Raw genomic sequence first — 13,862 nt, 5'->3', positions numbered from 1 at the left:
CGGTACAGGGGGGCAGTGCTCGGTGGTCCCGGTACAGGGGGGCAGTACCCGGTGGTCCCGGTACAGGGGGGCAGTACCCGGTGGTCCCGGTACAGGGGGGCAGTGCTCGGTGGTCCCGGTACAGGGGGGCAGTACCCGGTGGTCCCAGTTCCGTGTCGCTCCTGCGGTCCGGCCTCCTCCTCCTCCCCCGGCCTCTGCACATGCTCCTCGGCTCTTTGTGTCGGGAGGAGGCGGAGGAGGAGGCCGGACCAGCAGCTCTCTGCCCCTCATCATCCTCCGCCGGTACCGGGGGCCGAGCCGCCATTCTCGGGGCCCCCAGCATCATCTCCCGGGGCTCTGGGCTCCTCACCTCATATCGGCCGCCGTCGCGATAGCAGCGGGAGCAGCACGGAAGCTTCTACCAGATCGCGACATAACAGAAGCCGACACCGGAGCCTGGACCGTATCCCGACACAACCGGAGCCCGGGGAGGATTCAGCCTGATATCGCCTGGAGACCGATATCTCATCCTGTCATATACTATCCCGACATAACAGAACCCTATAGAGGAGCCTGGATACTGTGCTGACACAGCCGGAGCCTATGGAGGAGCGTAGAGAAGGCGCCTGTGTACTGTCGTGACAGAGGAAGCATATCGGGATATACAACCCTATAGAAGGAGCCTGTTCCATCGGGAGCCCCTATATACAATCCTCCCATATACTGTCCCTCATATATGGAGCTACTATCCTGACATAACTGGACCCAATATACAGAAACTGTGCCAACAGGACCCTATATACCAATCCCAGCCATATCCTACTGCCCCACTGTATATAGATGTGATATACTGTCCCTACCGTATATAGATGTGATATACTGTCCCCTCCGTATATAGATGTGATATACTGTCCCTACCGTATATAGATGTGATATACTGTCCCCACCGTATATAGATGTGATATACTGTCCGCACCCTATATAGATGTGATATACTGTCCCCACCGTATATAGATGTGATATACTGCCCGCACCGTATATAGATGTGATATACTGCCCGCACCGTATATAGATGTGATATACTGCCCGCACCCTATATAGATGTGTTATACTGTCCTCACCGTATATAGATGTGACATTCTGTCCCCACCGTATATAGATGTGATATACTGCCCGCACCGTATATAGATGTGATATACTGCCCGTGTATAGAAGGATGCCAGGCACCAGGGTGTTCTGTAGGGTGCCCGCCCCTGACCCCAGCTATCACCACATATAGACGGTACAGGTGTAGGGGCTGCTCACTGCTGGCAGGTGGGTACAGTGCCCGGGTGGCACAGGAGCATCTTTATAGGTTACAGTGCTGGTACAGGGGAGGAGGATCCCTGTACATGTGGCACAGTGACTGCAGGTAGACAGGTGGGCAGGGTGCCCCGGTGGCACTGAGGCTGGTATATAACGTACAGGTAGGCACATAGTGGACAGGTCATACATGCACTGGACGTAGGGGCCTTTGTGCTGCTGTAACTCGTGGACTAACCACCCATGGTCACCATGCTGTACGGGAGGATAGAGCTACAAGCCGCCATCATGTGCCCAGGCTGCCCGGGGGCATCTCTCCTGAGATCTGGACTCTTCTATCTTCTGCTCTTTGCTCACAGCTCCCAGGGACGGGCCTGCGAGAAGAGTCCATGCTTCTCCGGACGATGTGTCAACTCCACCTGTGTGTGTGACCCCGGCTGGGTCGGAGAACAGTGCCACCACTGCCAGGGAAGATTCAAGTAAGTGCAACCATGTCACTGCCAATATCGGGTCCTGTAACCCCAGGCCTGACCCCAACCCTGAGTTACATCCTGTATTATACTCCAGAGCTGCACTCACTATTCTGCTGGTGGGGTCACATATAGGATCTGCACACAGCAGGTGTGTGACAGGTGTGAACAGACATTGAGGCAGACTTTTACCCTCACTCGTCTGTTGCCCCTGGTTTGGGATGCTGGGGCAGGTGTTGGGGTAATGCGAACTCAGGCCCAGCATACAGCAGCTCCATCCCTGGTATAATGTGGGGTGTGATTATTATTTAGCTGGGAACTTGTATAGGATTCTTTATCATAGTGTATGTTATGGATATTGTGCCCATGTGACTGATGGTTCTGGAATACAGTGCCCATGTGACTGGTGTTTCTGGAATACAGTGCCCATGTGACTGGTGTTTCTGGAATACAGTGCCCATGTGACTGGTGTTTCTGGAATACAGTGCCCATGTGACTGACACTTCTGGAATACAGTGCCCATGTGACTGGTGTTTCTGGAATACAGTGCCCATGTGACTGACACTTCTGGAATACAGTGCCCATGTGACTGGTGTTTCTGAAATACAGTGCCCATGTGACTGGTGATTCTGGAATACAGTGCCCATGTGACTGGTGTTTCTGGGATACAGTGCCCATGTGACTGACAATTCTGGAATACAGTGCCCATGTGACTGGTGATTCTGGAATACAGTGCCCATGTGACTGGTGATTCTGGAATACAGTGCCCATGTGACTGGTGTTTCTGGAATACAGTGCCCATGTGACGGACAATTCTGGAATACAGTGCCCATGTGACTGGTGATTCTGGAATACAGTGCCCATGTGACTGGTGATTCTGGAATACAGTGCCCATGTGACTGGTGTTTCTGGAATACAGTGCCCATGTGACTGGTGTTTCTGGAATACTGTGCCCATGTGACTGATGATTCTGGAATACAGTGCCCATTGAAGTGTGCTCATGTGACTGATGGTTCTGGAGTCCTGTGCCCAAGTGACTGAGGGTTCTCAAATATGTGCCCATGGGACTGAAATTTCTGGAATACTGTGCCCATTTAACTGGTGGTTCCACAATACTGTGCCCATGTAACTGGTGGTTCTAGAATATTGTGCCCATGTAACTAACGGTTCTCAAATAGGGTGCCCATGTGACTGGTGTTTCTGGAATACTGTGTCCATGTGAATAATGGTTCTATAATACTGTGCCCATGTGATTGGTGGTTCTAGAACACTGTGACAATCTGACTGATGGTTCTAGACAACCGTCCTCATGTGACTGGCAGTTCTAGAATACTGTGCCCATGTGACTGGTGGTTTTAAACTACTGTCCCCATGTGACTGGTGGTTCTAGACTACTGTGCCCATGTGACTAATGATTCTAGATTACTGTGCCCATGTGACTGATGGTTCCAGAATGCTATGAACATGACTCTGGTCGCCTCTGCAGTGGCTGAAACCTGTTCTGACCCAACACGTCTCTTTCTTAAAGGGATTCTCCAGGACTAGAGGAAACATGGCTGATTGTTTCGGGAATCAGCGCTGCACTTGTCCTCAGTTTCTTTGTGGTCTTGCAGATTCCTACCAATGAAGTAGATGGAGCCAAGTTGTAATACCTCACACAACCTGAGGACAATAGTGGGGCTGTTTCCCTAATCTTTGAGTCCCATTCACGTCAGTGGGAATCTGCAGTTCCAGGTACGGCCACTACCCAGTGTATGGCGCTGTGGATGGTAGAAAGTAAAGAGTTGTGATGTCATTGATTCAGATACATGATGTCACAGTGAGGATGGTGTCGGCCTTGTCAGTATTCCAGGTAAATATGACGCATGATGTAAAAATATACGGAACATGCTTTCTGATAGACTGGCGCCATTTTGTAAGCGTCATTAGATAGATACGCAATCCTCCAGACTCACTGCGCCGGTTTCATGGCCGTTTTTGCGCTCATCCTGGCATTTCCGTGTGACCTTTTCCTAGATGAGTTGCAAATAAAGACGGGGAGGACGCGTCGGCCGCGCTCTAATTCCCTGGATTTTATTAACTTCAGAGAAATCTCTTTAACATTTACAGCGAGCGGATCCGTGTATTTATGGCGATGGATGAGGTGGAGGATGGGCAGTGATCAGAGCCGTTACCATAGCAACCAATCAGGTCACAACTTTCAGCTTTTAAAATGAAAGCTGGACTCTGATTGGTTGCCATGGGCAACTGCTTCTCAGCACCAGCAGTCTTACAGTAAGCCTCACCTTTATTGCCCATAGCAACCAATCACAGCTCAGCTTTTATTTTAACAAAGCTCTTTAATATTTGCAAGCTGCTTGCTATGGATCCCTCCTTCTCTACTGCCTGATCCCTCCTTCTCTACTGCCTGATCCCTCCTTCTCTATCGTCTTGATCCCTCCTTCTCTATCGTCTTGATCCCTCCTTCTCTATCGTCTTGATCCCTCCTTCTCTATGGCCCGGATCCCTCCTTCTCTATCGCCCTGATCCCTCCTTCTCTATGGCCCGGATCCCTCCTTCTTTGTGGTCCAGATCCCTCCTTCTCTATGGCCGGGATCCTTCCTTCTCTATGGACCGGATCGCTCCTTCTCTATGGCCCGGATCCTTCCTTCTCTATGGCCCAGATCCCTTCTTCTCTATGGCCCGGATCCCTCCTTCTCTATGGCCCAGATCCCTCCTTCTCTATGGCCCCGATCCCTCCTTCTCTATGGCCGGGATCCTTCCTTCTCTATGGCCCGGATCCCTCCTTCTCTATGGCCGGGATCCCTCCTTCTCTATGGCCCGGATCCCTCCTTCTCTATGGCCCGGATCCCTCCTTCTCTATGGTCTGGATCCCTTCTTCTCTCCTTCCCTCCTTCTCTATGGCCTGGATCCCTCCTTCTCTATCACCCTGATCCCTCTTTCTCTATCGTCTCGATCCCTCCTTCTCTATCACCCTGATCCCTCCTTCTCTATCGTCCTGATCCCTTCTTCTCTACCGTCCTGATCCCTCCTTCTCTATCGTCTTGATCCCTCCTTCTCTATGGCCAGGATCCCTCCTTCTCTATCGCCCTGATCCCTCCTGATCCCTCCTTCTCTATTGCCCGGATCCCTTCTTCTCTATGGTCCGGATCCCTTCTTCTCTATGGCCCTGAACCTTCTTTTTCTATGGCCCGGATCCCTCCTTCTCTATGGCCCAGATCCCTCCTTCTTTGTGGTCCAGATCCCTCCTTCTCTATGGCCCCGATCCCTCCTTCTCTATGGCCCAGATCCCTCCTTCTCTATGGCCCCGATCCCTCCTTCTCTATGGCCGGGATCCTTCCTTCTCTATGGCCCGGATCTCTCCTTCTCTATGGCCCCGATCCCTCCTTCTCTATGGCCCAGATTCCTCCTTCTCTATGGCCGGGATCCCTCCTTCTCTATGGCCCCGATCCCTCCTTCTCTATGGCCCCGATCCCTCCTTCTCTATGGCCCAGATTCCTCCTTCTCTATGGCCGGGATCCCTCCTTCTCTATGGCCCGGATCCCTCCTTCTCTTTGGCCCGGATCCCTCCTTCTCTATGGCCCGGATCCCTCCTTCTCTTTGGCCCGGATCCCTCCTTCTCTATGGTCTGGATCCCTTCTTCTCTCCTTCCCTCCTTCTTTATGGCCTTGAACCCTCCTTCTCTATGGCCTGGATCCCTCCTTCTCTATCACCCTGATCCCTCTTTCTCTATCATCCTGATCCCTCCTTCTCTATGACCCGGATCCCTCCTTCTCTACGGCCCGGATCCCTCCTTCTCTATCGTCTCGATCCCTCCTTCTCTATGGCCCAGATCCCTCCTTCTCTATCGCCCTGATCCCTTCTTCTCTACTGTCCTGATCCCTCCTTCTCTATTGCCTGATCCCGTCTTCTCTATGGCCCGGATCCTTCCTTCTCTATGGCCCAGATCCCTCCTTCTCTATGGCCCGGATCCCTCCTTCTCTATGGCCTGGATCCCTCCTTCTCTATGGCCCCGATCCCTCCTTCTCTATGGCCGGGATCCTTCCTTCTCTATGGCCCGGATCCCTCCTTCTCTATGGCCGGGATCCCTCCTTCTCTATGGCCCGGATCCCTCCTTCTCTATGGCCCGGATCCCTCCTTCTCTATGGTCTGGATCCCTTCTTCTCTCCTTCCCTCCTTCTCTATGGCCTGGATCCCTCCTTCTCTATCACCCTGATCCCTCTTTCTCTATCGTCTCGATCCCTCCTTCTCTATCACCCTGATCCCTCCTTCTCTATCGTCCTGATCCCTTCTTCTCTACCGTCCTGATCCCTCCTTCTCTATCGTCTTGATCCCTCCTTCTCTATGGCCAGGATCCCTCCTTCTCTATCGCCCTGATCCCTCCTGATCCCTCCTTCTCTATTGCCCGGATCCCTTCTTCTCTATGGTCCGGATCCCTTCTTCTCTATGGCCCTGAACCTTCTTTTTCTATGGCCCGGATCCCTCCTTCTCTATGGCCCAGATCCCTCCTTCTTTGTGGTCCAGATCCCTCCTTCTCTATGGCCCGGATCCCTCCTTCTCTATGGCCCAGATCCCTCCTTCTCTATGGCCCCGATCCCTCCTTCTCTATGGCCGGGATCCTTCCTTCTCTATGGCCCGGATCCCTCCTTCTCTATGGCCCCGATCCCTCCTTCTCTATGGCCCAGATTCCTCCTTCTCTATGGCCGGGATCCCTCCTTCTCTATGGCCCCGATCCCTCCTTCTCTATGGCCCCGATCCCTCCTTCTCTATGGCCCAGATTCCTCCTTCTCTATGGCCGGGATCCCTCCTTCTCTATGGCCCGGATCCCTCCTTCTCTTTGGCCCGGATCCCTCCTTCTCTATGGTCTGGATCCCTTCTTCTCTCCTTCCCTCCTTCTTTATGGCCTTGAACCCTCCTTCTCTATGGCCTGGATCCCTCCTTCTCTATCACCCTGATCCCTCTTTCTCTATCATCCTGATCCCTCCTTCTCTATGACCCGGATCCCTCCTTCTCTACGGCCCGGATCCCTCCTTCTCTATCGTCTCGATCCCTCCTTCTCTATGGCCCAGATCCCTCCTTCTCTATCGCCCTGATCCCTTCTTCTCTACTGTCCTGATCCCTCCTTCTCTATTGCCTGATCCCGTCTTCTCTATGGCCTGGATCCCTCCTTCTATATGGCCTGGATCCCTCCTTCTCTATGGCCCTGAACCCTCCTTCTCTATGGCCTGGATCCCTCCTTCTCTATGGCCTGGATCCCTCCTTCTCTATGGTCCGGATCCCTCCTTCTCTATGGTCCGGATCCCTCCTTCTCTATGGCCCTGGACCTTCTTTCTCTATGGCCCGGATCCCTCCTTCTCTATGGCCCGGATCCCTCCTTCTTTATGGTACGGATCCCTCCTTCTCTACAGTCCGGATCCCTCCTTCTTTATGGCCCGGATCCCTCCTTCTCTATGGCCAGGATCCCTCCTTTTCTATGGCGGGGATCCCTCCTTCTCTATGGCCCGGATCCCTCCTTCTCTATGGCCCGGATCCCTCCTTCTCTATGGCCCGGATCCCTCCTCTATGGTCTGGATCCCTCCTTCTCTCCTTCCCTCCTTCTCTATGGCCTTGAACCCTCCTTCTCTATCGCCCTGATCCCTCCTTCTCTATCGTCCTGATCCCTCCTTCTCTATCGTCTCGATCCCTCCTTTTCTATGGCCCGGATCCCTCCTTCTCTATCGCCCTGATCCCTTCTTCGCTACCGTCCTGATCCCTCCTTCTCTATTGCCTGATCCCTTCTTCTCTATGGCCTGGATCCCTCCTTCTCTATGGCCTGGATCCCTCCTTCTCTATGGCCCTGAACCCTCCTTCTCTATGGCCCTGAACCCTCCTTCTCTATGGCCTGGATCCCTCCTTCTCTATGGTCCGGATCCCTCCTTCTCTATAGTCCGGATCCCTCCTTCTCTATGGCCCTGGACCTTCTTTCTCTATGGCCCGGATCCCTCCTTCTCTATGGCCCGGATCCCTCCTTCTTTATGGTACGGATCCCTCCTTCTCTACAGCCCGGATCCCTCCTTCTTTATGGCCCGGATCCCTCCTTCTCTATGGCCCGGATCCCTCCTTCTCTATGGTTTAGATCCCTCCTTCTCTCCTTCCCTCCTTCTCTATGGTCTAGATCCCTCCTTCTCTCCTTCCCTCCTTCTCTATGGTCTAGATCCCTCCTTCTCTCCTTCCCTCCTTCTCTATGGCCTTAAACCCTCCTTCTCTATGGCCTGGATCCCTCCTTCTCTATCGCCCTGATCCCTCCTTCTCTATCGTCCTGATCCCTCCTTCTCTATGGCCCGGATCGCTCCTTCTCTATGGCCCGGATCCAGGGGCGTAGCTAGGGGTTCAGCCTAGGGGGGGCGAGTGAGCCTCAGTGGGCCCCCAACCAATTACAGTATGTTACCCATAGGGAACCTCAGCAGATGACAATGCTACAACATTATTCATAGTGAACACAGACTGAGAACAGTGGAAAAGACTTTCTACATCTCACATATGTAACCATGTAAAAAATAAAGGGGTTATCCAGCATTGCTAAAACATAGCTGCCTTTTTTCCAGAAACAGCGCCACTCTCCTCCAAAGCTTGGATGTGGTAGTGCAGCTCAGTTCCACTAAAAGAGATTACAACAAATTGTAATACCACAAACAACATAGAGGAAGCTGTGGTGCTGTTTCTGTTTTCTATCTAGCCATCCATCCATTCTTCTATCTCTCTCTTTTTCATATCTATCTGTCTAATATCTATTGGGCAGCATGAGGACTACATCATAGCTGATGGTCAATGACCAAATTAGCAACACCCAAAGGAGTACAAATAGAGTAAATGTATAGTACAAATGCTGGGTAATAATAAATAGTCCCATGCAGTTCAAGGCAACTATTTTAAATAACCTGTATACATAACTAAAAGGAATAATTACCATAAATCCATAGAAACAATACATGAAAAATGTAGGAGAAATTAGCCCTGATAATCATGGTGTACAGGGTATATGGAAGCAGCCAATTTATGCCTCCGTGTAGTATTTAGACCCAATTTTAGCCCTCATATAGTTTGCAGGGTCCCTCTATGCTCTCATATTGTAAAAAGCCCACCATCTTTATCCTAACATAGTAGATTATCCCCCCTTGTTCATCCATATAGAAGATAGACCCTCCCTGTGCTTCCCCATATAGTATTGAGGTCCCTTTGTAGTTAGGCCTTCTGTGCCCCAATGTAGTTATTATTTTCCTCTGTTTCCATGTAGTACTAGTTAGGGCCCTCTGTGCCCTCATATAGAAGTTAGCTACCCCTTTGCGCATCTATCTAGTATTTAGACCTCCATGTAGTATCCTCCATGTAGGCATCCCCTCTAGCACTATCTCATCTAGGTAATCCCCCTGGTATGTATTCCGCATGTGGCCACCCCCTTTCCCAGCAGTAATCTACCTGGTAATGCTCCTGGTGGTTAGACACCACCACCACCACTGTAAGTAGACTGTACTGTACCTCCAAATTAGGTATCCCCTTTTAAGTTAGCCAGGACATTCCATACCCCAACCCCCATATATGAAATCCTTCCTAGGAGTTAGTCCCACCCACCCACATAGGTCTCCTCCTCTATAACTAAGGGGAAAAAAGCCATACTTACCTGCTGTGCGGTTGCAGTACTGTAGTCTTCTGATGTCAACTCTCTCCCTGCTCTGTGAGCACACAAGTGACATCATCTATGTCCCACAGCTGTAAGGGAGGGAACGGCCACTTGTGGCCACAACAGTGATTGGCAGGGTGGAGAGCCAATGCTCTCCTCTCCTTGTCAATCACCCTGCTGCATTCAACTGTATCTTCTCCTCGCATACAAGCGCATACAGCTAAATAGTCAGACAAAACATTCGGTAGCCGTGTGGGCCTCCCTGGAGCACTAAATGATGGCCCAGGGCCACCTACAGCCAATAAACATTTGTTAAGTCTGTCTGCAAAAGCAATAGCTTTTGCGGTCAGCATTAACTGGCGAAATCTTCAGTGGGCCCCCTGCCTGTGTGGGCCCGGGAGCATCCGCCCCCTCTGCCCCCACCAAATTACGCTACTGCCCGGATCCCTCCTTCTCTACGGACCGGATCCCTCCTTCTCTACAGTCTCTTTGCAATTTGGAGGCTGGGCGGTCTCCATGTTTCAGACTTGGTGGCCCCTTCAGACAGGGGAATTTAGGCTTTGGTCACACAGTGAATGGTCACGCTACACAGAGATTGTATAACATCCCCTGTAATGTTAGTGAATGCTGATGTATTGTGATTGTACTATATACTGTTGTGCAACAGTCACAAAAAAAATCCAGTTTTGGTTGATTTTTGCTTGCACGCGACCTTGCACCATAGATCTCAATGTGACTAAGGCCGGGCTCCCTTTTTATGGCCAGGGTTCCTCTCTGTGGCCGGGCTCCCTCTCTGTGGCCGGGGTTATTCTCTATTGCTGAGGTCACTCTCTATGGCCAGGGTTACTCTCTATGGCCAGGCTCCCTCTCCATGGCTGGGGTTACTCTGTATGCCTGAGGTCACTCTCTATGGCCAGGGTCACTCTCTATGGCCGGGGTCACACTCCATGGCCAGGGTTACTCTCTATGGCTGAGGTCACTCTTTATGGCCGGGGTCACGCTCCATGGCTGGGCTCACTCTCCATGGCCGGGCTCACTCTCCATGGCCGGGGTTACTCTCTATGGCCGGGCTCACTCTCTATGGCCGGGCTCACTCTCTATGGCTGAGGTTACTCTCTATGGCCGGGGTCAGGCTCCATGGCCGGGCTCACTCTCCATGGCCGGGGTTACTCTCTATGGTCGGGCTCACTCTCTACGGCTGAGGTTACTCTCTATGGCTGGGGTCACTCTCCATGGCTGAGGTTACTCTCTATGGCCGGGGTCAGGCTCCATGGCCGGGCTCACTCTCCATGGCCGGGGTTACTCTCTATGGTCGGGCTCACTCTCTATGGCTGAGGTTACTCTCTATGGCTGGGGTCACTCTCCATGGCCGGGCTTACTCTCTATGGCCGGGCTCACTCTCTATGGCCGGGCTCACATTGTTTAACGTATATATTTTTTATGAGAAAAATGTATTTAGGAATGGATGCAGTTGTGTGCAATCTGTTTGGATCCGTTTTTGACGTCCATTGTTGTCGACCATGTTTTCTGTTAAACGTCCTGCGGTGGCGGATGCGGAATATGCTCCAGAGGTGGCGGATGCGGAATATGCTCCAGAGGTGACGGATGCGGAATATGCTCCAGAGGTGGCGGATGCTGAATATGCTCCAGAGGTGGCAGATGCGGAATATGCTCCAGAGGTGGCGGATGCGGAATATGCTCCAGACATGGCGAGTGCGGAATATGCTCCAGACGTGGCGGATGCGGAATATGCTCCAGAGGTGGCGGATGCGGAATATGCTCCAGACGTGGCGGATGCGGAATATGCTCCAGAGGTGGCGGATGCGGAATATGCTCCAGAGGTGGCGGATGCGGAATATGCTCCAGAGGTGGCGGATGCGGAATATGCTCCAGAGGTGGCGGATGCGGAATATGCTCCAGAGGTGACGGATGCGGAATATGCTCCAGAGGTGGCGGATGCTGAATATGCAGGGGTCAGGAAGTGAAACACTATAGGAAAAGCTGCAGAACTTTTAGTTAGGGAATAATTGGATGTTGTTGATGTCAGAACAGACAAGTCCTGTAACCGGATGTGTAACTGAGAGGGAAGTGTCTCTATAGTGTCTATGGCTGCATGAAGACATCGCACTCACAGCCAAAAGACACAGTGCAGGTATATACAGAGGCCATGAGTGCAGGTATATACAGAGGGCATGAGTGCAGGTATATACAGAGGGCATGAGTGCAGGTATATACAGAGGACATGAGTGCAGGTATATACAGAGGCCATGAGTGCAGGTATATACAGATGACATGAGTGCAGGTATATACAGAGTATCAATGCAGATATATACAGAGGGCATGAGTACAGGTATATACAGAGGACATCAGTGCAGATATATGCAGGACATCAGTGCAGGTATATACAGAGGGCATGAGTGCAGGTATATACAGAGTATCAATGCAGATATATACAGAGGACATGAGTACAGGTATATACAGAGGGCATGAGTGCAGATATATGCAGGACATCAGTGCAGGTATATACAGAGGGCATCAGTGCAGGTATATACAGGACATAAGTGCTGGTATATACAGAGGGCATCAGTGCAGGTATATACAGAGTACATCTGTGCAGATATATGCAGGACATCAGTGCAGGTATATACAGAGGGCAGAAGCGCAGGTATATACATAAGTGCAGGTATATTCAGGACATGAGTGCAGGTATATACAGGGCATCAGTGCAGGTATATAGTATATGCCTGCACTGATGCCCTGTATATACCTGCACTGATACTCTTTATATATACCTGCACTGATGCCCTGTATATACCTGCACTGATACTCTGTATATACCTGCACAGAGGACATGAGTGCAGGTATATACAGAATGCATGAGTGCAGGTATATACAGAGTATTAGTGCAGGTATTTACAGAGGCTAGACAGGGAGTGTTGTCATGGGGCCTGTCTAAGGATGCATATAATCACTCTAGGACTGTATTTGCCAGCATAGCTTGTATAGCAGTCTTCACACTCCGCACCCTGTGATCTGTACACTGTGAGTGGATGTCACATGTCCGACCGCCACGTGCGACACCTTCGGCTGGGTAATAATGTGCGCTGTGTATCTTGTGTCACCTCCACAGTCTATTTACACTATTAGTTTATTTAGGGCGATCAATGAGAGAAGAAACACAAACCTATGCAAGAGATGTGATTATTGTAAGGGGGTCCTGGCTGCATAGCAGGGGAGGGGTCCTGACTGCATAGCAGGGGAGGGGTCCTGGCTTCATAGCAGGGGAGGGGTCCTGGCTGCATAGCAGGGGAGGGGTCCTGGCTGCATAGCAGGGGAGGGGTCCTGGCTGCATGGCGGGGAGGGGTCTTGGCTGCATAACAGGGGAGGGGTCCTGGCTGCATAGCAGGGGAGGGGTCCTGGCTGCATAGCAGGGGAGGGGTCCTGGCTGCATGGCGGGGAGGGGTCTTGGCTGCATAGCAGGGGAGGGGTCCTGGCTGCACAGCGGGGGAAGGGTCCTGGATGCACCATGGGGGAGGGGTCCTGGTTGCACCACAGGGGAGGGGTCCTGGCTGCAGGGGAGGGGTCCTGGATGCACCGCAGGGAAGGGGTCCTGGATGCACTATGGGGGAGGGGTCCTGGCTGCATGGCAGGGAAGGGGTCCTGGATGCACCATGGGGGAGGGGTCCTGGATGCACCATGGGGGAGGGGTCCTGGATGCATGGCAGGGAAGGGGTCCTGGATGCACTATGGGGGAGGGGTCCTGGATGCACCGCAGGGAAGGGGTTCTGGATGCACTATGGGGGAGCGGTCCTGGTTGCACAGCAGGGGAGGGGTCCTGGCTGCATGGCAGGGGAAGGGTCCTTGATGCACCATGGGGGAAGGGGTCCTGGATGCACACCAGAAGAGGGGTCCTGGATGCACACCAGGGGAGGGGTCCTGGATGCATCATGGGGGAGAGGTCCTGGATGCATGGCAGGGGAGGGGTCCTGGATCCACCATGTGGGAGGGGTCCTGGATGCACCATGGGGGAGGGGTCCTGGATGCACCATGGGGGAGGGGTCCTGGATGCACCATGGGGGAGGGGTCCTGGATGCATGGCAGGGGAGGGGTCCTGGATGCACCATGGGGGAGGGGTCCTGGATGCACCATGGGGGAGGGGTCCTGGATGCACCATGGGGGAGAGGTCCTGGATGCATGGCAGGGGAGGGGTCCTGGATGCACCATGGGGGAGAGGTCCTGGATGCATGGCTGGGGAGGGGCCCTGCATGCACCATGGGGAAGGGGCCCTGCATGCACCATGGGGGAGGGGTCCTGGGTGCATTGCGGGGGAGGGGTCCTGGCTGCTTGGTGGGGGAGGGGTCCTGGCTGCATTGTGGGGGAGGGTTCCTTGATGCACACCAGGGGAGGGGTCCTGGATGCATCATGGGGGAGAGGTCCTGGATGCATGGCAGGGG

General features: G+C 52.6%; 1 protein-coding gene across 2 annotated transcripts in view; it reads left to right on the top strand.

The window, feature by feature from the left end:
* The first annotated feature begins 203 nt into the window (after positions 1–203).
* The window catches only part of ATRNL1 (attractin like 1), a 356,964-nt gene continuing 343,305 nt past the window's right edge, over positions 204–13,862 (top strand). For both annotated transcript variants that reach the window (XM_069979719.1, XM_069979720.1), the window contains exon 1: positions 204–1,760. In XM_069979719.1, coding sequence (XP_069835820.1) covers positions 1,525–1,760 — 236 coding nt within the window. In that variant the 5' untranslated portion in view covers positions 204–1,524. The remainder of the gene's footprint in view (positions 1,761–13,862) is intronic.

Source organism: Dendropsophus ebraccatus, chromosome 8 (assembly GCF_027789765.1).
Source record: "Dendropsophus ebraccatus isolate aDenEbr1 chromosome 8, aDenEbr1.pat, whole genome shotgun sequence".
In the NCBI taxonomy this organism is placed as follows: domain Eukaryota; kingdom Metazoa; phylum Chordata; class Amphibia; order Anura; family Hylidae; genus Dendropsophus; species Dendropsophus ebraccatus.
This window is presented reverse-complemented; position numbering and strand designations above follow the sequence as displayed.